Source organism: Salminus brasiliensis, chromosome 5 (assembly GCF_030463535.1).
Source record: "Salminus brasiliensis chromosome 5, fSalBra1.hap2, whole genome shotgun sequence".
In the NCBI taxonomy this organism is placed as follows: Eukaryota; Metazoa; Chordata; class Actinopteri; order Characiformes; family Bryconidae; genus Salminus; species Salminus brasiliensis.
This window is the reverse complement of record NC_132882.1, coordinates 45,297,024-45,306,254: the sequence shown is the minus strand read 5'-3', so window position 1 is coordinate 45,306,254 and position 9,231 is coordinate 45,297,024. Positions and strand designations below refer to the sequence as shown.

At 40.1% G+C, this 9,231-nt stretch overlaps 2 protein-coding genes across 2 annotated transcripts; both read right to left on the bottom strand.

Moving 5' to 3' along the window:
- Positions 1 to 2,700: 2,700 nt before the first annotated feature.
- Positions 2,701 to 6,499, bottom strand: LOC140556660 (cell adhesion molecule CEACAM6-like). The gene is made up of 4 exons (XM_072680735.1): positions 6,454 to 6,499; positions 4,938 to 5,213; positions 4,206 to 4,454; positions 2,701 to 2,819 (listed from the first exon to the last, which is right to left on the bottom strand). The coding sequence occupies exons 1-4, from the start codon at positions 6,497 to 6,499 to the stop codon at positions 2,701 to 2,703; spliced, it is 690 nt and encodes a 229-aa protein (XP_072536836.1).
- Positions 6,500 to 8,413: 1,914 nt separating this feature from the next.
- LOC140555771 (transmembrane protein 100) lies at positions 8,414 to 8,842 on the bottom strand. Its single transcript, XM_072679083.1, has one exon. The coding sequence runs from the start codon at positions 8,840 to 8,842 to the stop codon at positions 8,414 to 8,416; it is 429 nt and encodes a 142-aa protein (XP_072535184.1).
- Positions 8,843 to 9,231: the final 389 nt, after the last annotated feature.

The following is a 9,231-nucleotide window of genomic DNA, read 5'->3' as shown; positions in this document are numbered from 1 at the left end:
GTGTCTCAGGCATCAGGCAGCGTCTTCATCACCATTAGGTGAAGAACTTTCTGTGAGGAGCTTTTATTAGAGCTTCAGACGTCTGCTTCCCTTCACCTCCACTGTGTTTACAGTTACAGTATGGAGTCACCTGATTTCTCAGTACAGTGACGGTCAGACTGTAGCCCTGTGTATTAATACAAAACCTCATATCTCTGTTTATTACTCTCCACATGACCAAAGGTCGCCTCTCTGACACTGAACTAGCCTGTCTGGTTTGCAGAAGCGTCTGGTTGGTGGAAGAAATTGGAGAGTTTGGGGGCTTTTTCTGTTATACATATATTTTTTTTTAAATAATTTTCATCAAAAAAACGTAAATCATAAACTGTAGCTGACAAAAAATCAGAAAACACCAGCTAGAATTATTATTGCTTCATTTTAGATTTTGCTCCAAAAGAAAGAGGAGGTCTTCTCTTGTCCTGTTCTGGTGGTCCGACCCTCCAGTCGTCTTTACGGTATTGGTACTGCAGGGCAAAGCACAGCCGGACCCACCTCATCCTCTAACATCCAGGTATGGTGGTGCAGTAGTCGTTCTCCTGCAAGTCCTAATCAGAATTAGCATATTAGCAACACATCTGCTAATCAGGGCATGCATACACGCTTGGAGGAGGATGCTAATCAATGGCGAATCTAACCAATGGACACAGCTTGCACTGTTAGCATTATCCCAGGCTAACATTGTTAGCGATGCGATATTCCAGTTCAAATGGAACGCAGCATTAGCAGCATTAGCGAGCACCCTGAACGCCACAGCTAGCAGATTACAGACACAGCATTCTACATTAGACTACTCACCAAGACCCGGCGCTGAGGGGTCTGACCTGGCGCTGAGGGGACTGACCAGGCGCTGAGGGTGTGTGACCTGGCGCTGAGGGGACTGACCAGGCGCTGAGGGTGTGTGACCCGGCGCTGAGGGGTCTGACCTGGCGCTGAGGGGACTGACCAGGCGCTGAGGGTGTGTGACCTGGCGCTGAGGGGACTGACCTGGCACAGAGGGCTTTGACCTGATGCTGAGGGGACTGACCGAGCGCTGAGGGGACAGACCGAGCGCTGAGGGGACTGACCCGGCGCTGAGGGGACTGACCCGGCGCTGAGGGGACTGACTGGGCGCTGAGGGGACTGACCTGATGCTGAGGGGACTGACCGAGCACTGAGGGGACTGACCGGGCACTGAGGGGTCTGACCGGGCACTAAAAGCTTTGACCTGGCGCTGAGGGGACTGACTTGGCACTGAAGGCTTTGACCTGGCGCTGAGGGGACTGACTGGGCACTGAGGGGCATGATCCGACGCTGAGGGCTCTGACCCGGCGCTCTGACCCGGCACTCAGTGTCCTGATACGGCGCTGAGGGCTCTGTTTCTCAAGGATTTTAACTAATTGGTGTAATTGGACGCTGAATGAATTCATTAGTGTGTAAACATGTGTAAATGTGTCCCGCTGCTCAGCCCTGCGTTCACTCCAGTTCAGTGTAACTCTCGTTTTATTGGTCACACTCGTTGGGTGTGTTTACTGCTACTGTCCCCGCCCCCTCATTAATGAACTCGTGAAGTGTGATAACGGTCTAATCCGCAGGTCTTCAGAAATGCTTTAAGATCTTTAATATGAAAACACAGTATTAAAAAAGTTACACACTCACCGGACCCTCACCGGCTGGACATGGTTTCTATGGGAGATGAGAGGGTTCTGTTTACAGACAGCAGTTGGATCTTAATAAACCTCTTAAGATTGTGAATGGGTGGAAGATTGTGAACTCACCAGATCGCGGGAGGGTACAGATGGTTTTAATGTTTCGTAAAGTGGTTCTGGAGCCACTGATCACAAAAAGACATGTTCAGTACATGGAAACACCCGAGCCAGGATCATAAAGAAGGCTCTCCAGTCCCACCCGCCCACAATCTTACATTCGCTCGGCTCTCTGGACTCCGGCCGGGTTTTGAACTCTGTCTCCTGCCCTGTGGCCCTGCTGGACGACGTGCTGTTCCCTTTGCCTTTCTCTGTGGGGTTCAGCACAATCAGAAACATCATCAATCAATCAGCGCCGTCTTTCATGCTTTCAAAATCACCCAGGACGTGGCCCGAGAACAACACCTACAGAGCTGCAGGCCTCTCCTGGTCAGTGTTCCTGAGCAGTGGGTAAAAAAAACAATGACCATACCGGAGTACTGTGTAGTTCTACACTTCCAGAAGTACCGGATGGAGCACCACCATCATTCCACTGCTCCACAGCTCAATGCTGGGGCGCTTTATACCCCCTCGATAGCCCATGCCTGGAATTATTAGGCAGCATGGTGGCAGTAGGTTCATGTTTACTGTCTGCTCCAGAGAGTCCTATTCTATTGGCAGTACTTCTTCTTTACAGGGTCTAGACAAGCTGTGTGTGCATTTGCACATCTGTGTCAGCAATAAGTGCAACTTAAAGTAGCTGAATGCATTCATTAGAAGGGGCGTCCACAAACTTTTTTGAGATACTTGTGACTTACTTGGCTTGAGTGTTTGGCAGACGGGCTCGTCCGGGTTTCTGAAACACAAGTGAAACTGAATTGTATTTATTAGAAGAAAGACTTTTCTTGACTTGATGATGATGTGCCGCTCAACCGTGTGTGGTTTAGCTGAGCTGATGGTGGGGTCAGCGCTGCTAATAGCGTCACACTGTGATTCGGACTTACTTTAAGTGGATTATGAGGAAGTACAGTCCCACAGCCAAAAGCTCCACCGCACAAATAACAGCTACTGTGATCCCGGCTGCAACACCGGGACTGAGTCCTGAGTCTATGTCTTTACCTACACACACACACACACACACACACACACACACACACACACACACACACACTTCACAAAAAGCTTCTGGTTGTAACAGACTGAAAAGCTAGCCAGGCTAAATAGCTGGTTAGCTGTTGTGTTTTTTTGCATTGAATCCTATGCTAGTCTGGTTTATAGTTTTAGTTTGGTACCGGTCTGGTGCTGGTGGGGTTCTGGATGACCAGCATACCAGTGTTTGCTCGCTTATAATAGAAGTCAATAGGCAGATGAGTTAAAGGGAATGGTCCGGTATGTTTCATCCTGACCTCTGTCTGCTGTATCTGTAGAGTACGGTCCATCACCACAGACCCTCATTTCAACACGATTCCCTGAACTCAATAAAGAGCAGAAACTCACTGACTCTAATCTCACTGATAATAGAAGTCAATGGGCAGATGAGTTAAAGGGGTGGTCCGGTGTGTATCACCCTGACCTCTATCTGCTGTATCTGTAGAGTACGGTCCATCACCACAGACCCTCATTTCAACACGATTCCCTGAACTCAATAAAGAGCAGAAACTCACTGACTCTAATCTCACTGATAATAGAAGTCAATGGGCAGATGAGTTAAAGGGGTGGTCCGGTGTGTATCACCCTGACCTCTATCTGCTGTATCTGTAGAGTACGGTCCATCACCACAGACCCTCATTTCTACACGATTCCCTGAACTCAGTAAAGAGCAGAAACTCACTGACTCTAATCTCACTGATAATAGAAGTCAGTGGGCAGATGAGTTAAAGGGGTGGTCCGGTGTGTATCACCCTGACCTCTATCTGCTGTATCTGTAGAGTACGGTCCATCACCACAGACCCTCATTTCAACACGATTCCCTGAACTCAGTAAAGAGCAGAAACTCACTGACTCTAATCTCACTGATAATAGAAGTCAATGGGCAGATGAGTTAAAGGGGTGGTCCGGTGTGTATCATCCTGCCCTCTATCTGCTGTATCTGTAGAGTACGGTCCATCACCACAGACCCTCATTTCAACACGATTCCCTGAACTCAGTAAAGAGCAGAAACTCACTGACTCTAATCTCACTGATAATAGAAGTCAATGGGCAGATGAGTTAAAGGGGTGGTCCGGTGTGTATCATCCTGACCTCTATCTGCTGTATCTGTAGAGTACGGTCCATCACCACAGACCCTCATTTCTACACGATTCCCTGAACTCAGTAAAGAGCAGAAACTCACTGACTCTAATCTCACTGATAATAGAAGTCAATGGGCAGATGAGTTAAAGGGGTGGTCCGGTATGTATCATCCTGACCTCTATCTGCTGTATCTGTAGAGTACGGTCCATCACCACAGACACCACATGTTTATTTATAAGTGTACGAAGCTCAGGTGAGTCAAATCAGTCCTACCTGTGACAGTGATGAAGTGCTCTGCTGTCCCTGTAAGTCCGGTGATGTCATTATATGCAGTGCAGGTGTAGTTTCCACTGTTGCTATGGTTACTTTTCTCTAAGATATACAGCAGAGCGGCTCTGACAGTTTCGCCATTAATTATCCATGTAACAGAGGCAAAGGGGAAAGAATCAGCGAAGCAGTAGAGCAGAATATCAGATCCTTCCTCCACACGGGCTGCACCCAGCATCCTCACATCAGGCCCATCTACACACACACACACACACACACAATCATTTCCAGTATGAAGTTTTAATATCATTAATATCCAGTATGAAGCTCTAATAGCATTAATATCCAGTATGAAGCTCTAATAGCATTAATATCCAGTATGAAGCTCTAATAACATTAATATCCAGTATGAAGTTCTAATAACATTCATATCCAGCATGAAGCTCTAATAACATTAATATCCAGTATGAAGTTCTTATAACATTCATATCCAGCATGAAGCTCTAATAGCATTAATATCCAGTATGAAGTTCTAATAACATTAATATCCAGTATGAAGCTCTAATAACATTAATATCCAGTATGAAGTTCTTATAACATTCATATCCAGCATGAAGCTCTAATAGCATTCATATCCAGTATGAAGCTCTAATATCATTAATAGTACTGTTATAATATGTGATGTATTAATATAATGAGTAATAATTTTTTCTCAGTAAGGCAGAGGCTGTGACTCACAGTTGACAGTCAGGCTGTAGGCAGCGGTGTTGGAGCTGTTGGTGTTGCTGAGGGTACATCTGTACTCTCCACTGTCGGTTCTCCTCACTGGGCTGATCAGTACGGAGGTGTTCTCTGCTGAAAACTGGACTCTGTCGCTGGGAGACAGAATCTGGCCATCCTTCCTCCACTCTGCAGTGAGGTTGGTGCCGCTTCCTACACAGGTGAGGTTCGCCGAGCTTTTATCCTCAATCAGAACCTCCTCAGGCCCGATGATGACAACAGCAGACACCGACTCTGAGGAAGAGAGACAATTTAATCTGGACAAAAATCACTTTTCTTATTTTTCACGTCTTTTACATTTTTGTCTTGTAAAAATATATATTTTTTGCTTATATGAAAATATTTTTGTAACTCAAAATAATTTCTTGTTTTTTTGTTATTTTGGCCTTTTATTCAAAGTAATAAATTTCTTTCCAAAAGTACAATTTATTTAAATTCTTTATTACATTTTTGACTTGAATGATTGATGAGTTTTACAATTATAAGGTTAATATACCTTATAATTGTATATTATTTATATATTAAAATTTCAAAATGTTTAGTGTAATCAAATATCTTACAACAATTGATTACCTTTTTTAAATGTAAATAGTAAAATAAAGTTAAGTTAAAGTTAAGTTAAAATAAGTTGCTTATATGAAAATATTTTTGTAACTCCATAATTTCTTGTTTTTTTATTATTATTTTAGCCTTATTTCAAAGTAATAAATTTATTTTCAAAAGTACAATTTATTTAAATTATTTATTATTTTTTTTACTTGATTAATCAAATGATTATGATTATTTTGAAACAGTGTCTTTTTCTAAAAAAAAAACATTTATCAAGTTTTTCACTCATAATTATATATGGTTTATATATTAACATTTCAAAATGTGTAAAGAAATTATATTTACTCCATATTACCTTATAATAATTGATTCTTTTCTCAAAATGTAAATAGTAAAATAATATTTATTTAAGAATAAAATAAGTCATTATGTAGCTTTAATTTTATTACAGTCTTAAAACTAAAAATATAGTTAGATTATTGTTTCCTGGTTTTTTTTATTTTTGTTAATGTTGAAAATATAAACTAAAAAATGACTTTCCTTTGCTACAAAGTTGTGGAATAATGTTTATAAAATATTCACTCATGTGACTCAAAGTTCAAGTCTTAGATTATTAGACTAATTAGTCTGAATACACTGAGTACACTGCTTTATTGTGTTTTCGCTGTGTTTGTAGTACCATGGCGAGCACACACCTGCACACCGGTTGGCTGTTGGTTTATTTTGTCTATTTTTTTTACTTTTTTAATTCTGATTCTACAAGTTTCAGACATGTTTCACAAAACGTTTCATTTCAGAACTGAAAATACAATCTCTACTAATCCACAGTTTCACTTTAAGAGGAAGGTCACTGTTACCATGTTTTATAATTTTAATAAAAAAACACTCAAATATAAAAGGTTTTTTAATCAGTCAATCTGTTTACCTGTAAGCAGGACGAGGGCCAGGGTGGTCAGAAAAGTTCGGTCCATGGTTCCTGCAGTTTGTTTTACATGCTGTGTGGTTCATCACGTTCACACACTGCAGTGTTGAGGTGTGTAAAACAGGGTGAGGTGAGGGCCGAACTTCCTCGTGCTGGAGTGCACTTTGGTTTAGGGCTGTGGGAAATCACTGGGCATATCTGCTGTATAGACATGATCAGGACATTATGTAATAGACTGGAATATATATATATATATGTGTGTGTGTGTGTGTGTGTGTGTGTGTGTGTTTATATTGTGTCATTGTCACACAAAAACCTTGTATTTCCACAATTGCAGAATCTTTATCACTTTCAGGGGAAGTCGATGTAAAAAGATTTTATTCCAAGTCATTGTGGAGCATTTCTATTGGTCCTTTGATCATAAGGGTCTGATACAATAAAAGTAAAAACTGTAAAAATGGAGATAGTTCAACATTCAGTTTATAACATTTCTGTTATAATTTCTACTTCAAAATTACATTTTTGTTTAGTTAAAATTTCAGTTTAGTTACAAATTAAGTTTTAGTAAAAAATCTTTATTTCTAAATTTTGGTTTAAAATGCGATTTCAGTTTTAAATTCTACTTGGTTAAAATGTTAAGTTCAGTTAAAAAATCTTAGAAATTAGAAATTGAATGTAGTAAAAAATTCAATTTCTGTTAAAATTTGCATTGAAATTGAAATTGAAAAGTTCGGATGCCATGTTTCTCTAAAGTATAAACTTGGGATAGTTGTTAGTGTGCAGCCCTGCTGAAATCAGACAGCAGATGGAGACACATCTTACATCAGTGTTTAGTTTTATAGCAGAGTAAAGTATTCACATCAGAATTCTCCTGGTTCTGAACAGAGTTTTCAGTGGTTCTTTAGTAAAGATAAAGGTTCTATATAGAAAATGCAAATTTAAAAGCTTAAATAGTTCTTTGACTTCTTTACATTGGTGGGAAACCTTTGTTCGGTACCATATAGAACCCATATATGATACATATTCCTCTGTATTTGTATTTAATGTCCTGTTCTTTATGATGTTTTACTCTTGTCTTACATAAATCACTTTGAATTGCCCTTATGTATGAAATATGCAATATAAATTTAATAATAAAATTGCTTTGTTTTGGAGTATAAGGATATTGATACCAGCTGCTCATGCCACAATGTTTTTCAGGTGCAAGTACATATTTTTTAAATTTGATTTTATTTCATATTAATTCATATTACAATGTCATAAAAAGAAGTACTGTTTACATATATGCAGGAAGATGTAAGTAGATAGTGTATTATGAATTATTTAACAAATATTAATAACCCCTAGTCCCAGTTTTACAGTGTGCTATTGAATTTATAATTGTTTTACAATGTTTAATATTTATAATTTATGGAAAAGTAACATAGATATTTAGATATTATGCCTTCCTCAAAAAAAAAAAAAAATAATAATAATAATAATAATAAAAAAAAAGCTAAAACTGGATCTTTGCAAATATTGCAAATCATCATAACCAATAATCACAATCGTTCTGTGCTGAAACTTAAATTTTAATTAAAACAAAAAGACAAACCGAAAAACGTCTGTTTACTTTTGCACTGCACAGGAAATGCCAATATCTCTGCCCCCTGTTTACAGGAAACCCAGCTAATTATTTCCTGTGAGTTCCTGTGAGTGTGAGCTCTGAAAGTACTGAGGTCCGGAGTAAATGACTAAACTTTACTCAATAAACTAAATATTAAAAACATTAAATGAAAGTAATATTCTGCAATTATCTATTTTAGTCTTAGTATTAGAACTTTATTCTGGATATTAATAATATTAGAACGTATTTAAATGAATGTATCTCCTGTAAAACTGGTTTTATATTATTAAAATAGTTTTATAAAATTCAGATTTAGTGAATCCAGTGGATCCCGTTCAGTATCCACTCTCATCCTTTTCACACAGTCACAGTTTTTAGAACGTTCATCCCATCCTCGGACACCAGCATAACTTTCCCTTCTTCTCTCGCTCTTCCCCTCGATCCTCTCTTCTTCATCAGCAAACGGAAGCCGAAAACCCCCACCACAAAACCCGAGCTCACGGCCAAGACCACCAAACCCAGAACCAGTAGGAGTGAGTTATTGCCACCCTGATGCACTGAGTAGTCCCACAGCCCCACGGAAACCATGCTGAGGCCTATCAGGGTGCCCCAAAACCCAAAGGCCAATATGCAGGAGCCCCAGGACATCTCTGTGCCCCCGGTTATCACAGTGACCCCCGCCACCGAGACCACCCTGCTGGGAAGGGTGACCGTTTCAGACTTTGGGTCAAAGGTCACTGTGGGGGTAGGGTCAGGAAGGGTAGAGGGATCCAGGATTGTTTCCATGATGACTAGTTGTCCCAAACGTCTTTTTAGATGTCTTGATTAGTTTTAGTTGTCCCAAACGTCTTTTTAGATGTCTTGATTAGTTTTAGTTGTCCCAAACGTCTTTTTAGATGTCTTGATTAGTTTTAATAATACGTTCTTTAAATGACTTGTTTCCGTAGTCCAGAATGTCCCTAAGACTTAATTACCAAATGTCTGTTAAGCAACTTAAATATCAAATGTCCTTTAGACGTCTTGATTAGTCTTGAAGTTCCAGATGTCTCTTAGATGCCTTGATTACCAAACATCTTTCAGATTACTTCTGAAAGATGACTTCTTCTTAGACGACAAACAATTCTAGGTGCCCCAAACGTCTCTTTCATGACTCCACTAGTTTTGCAGGCCCAAAC

Bases quoted from the DNA above. Each gene is read 5' to 3' on its own strand.
- LOC140555771 (XM_072679083.1), bottom strand. From the start codon at position 8,842: ATGGAAACAATCCTGGATCCCTCTACCCTTCCTGACCCTACCCCCACA.
- LOC140556660 (XM_072680735.1), bottom strand. From the start codon at position 6,499: ATGGACCGAACTTTTCTGACCACCCTGGCCCTCGTCCTGCTTACAG. The intron at 5,214-6,453 runs GTAAACAGATTG...TCTCTTCCTCAG, and splicing joins GGCCCTCGTCCTGCTTACAG to AGTCGGTGTCTGCTGTTGTC. The intron at 2,820-4,205 runs GTAGGACTGATT...GTGTGTGTGTAG, and splicing joins GCACTTCATCACTGTCACAG to GTAAAGACATAGACTCAGGA.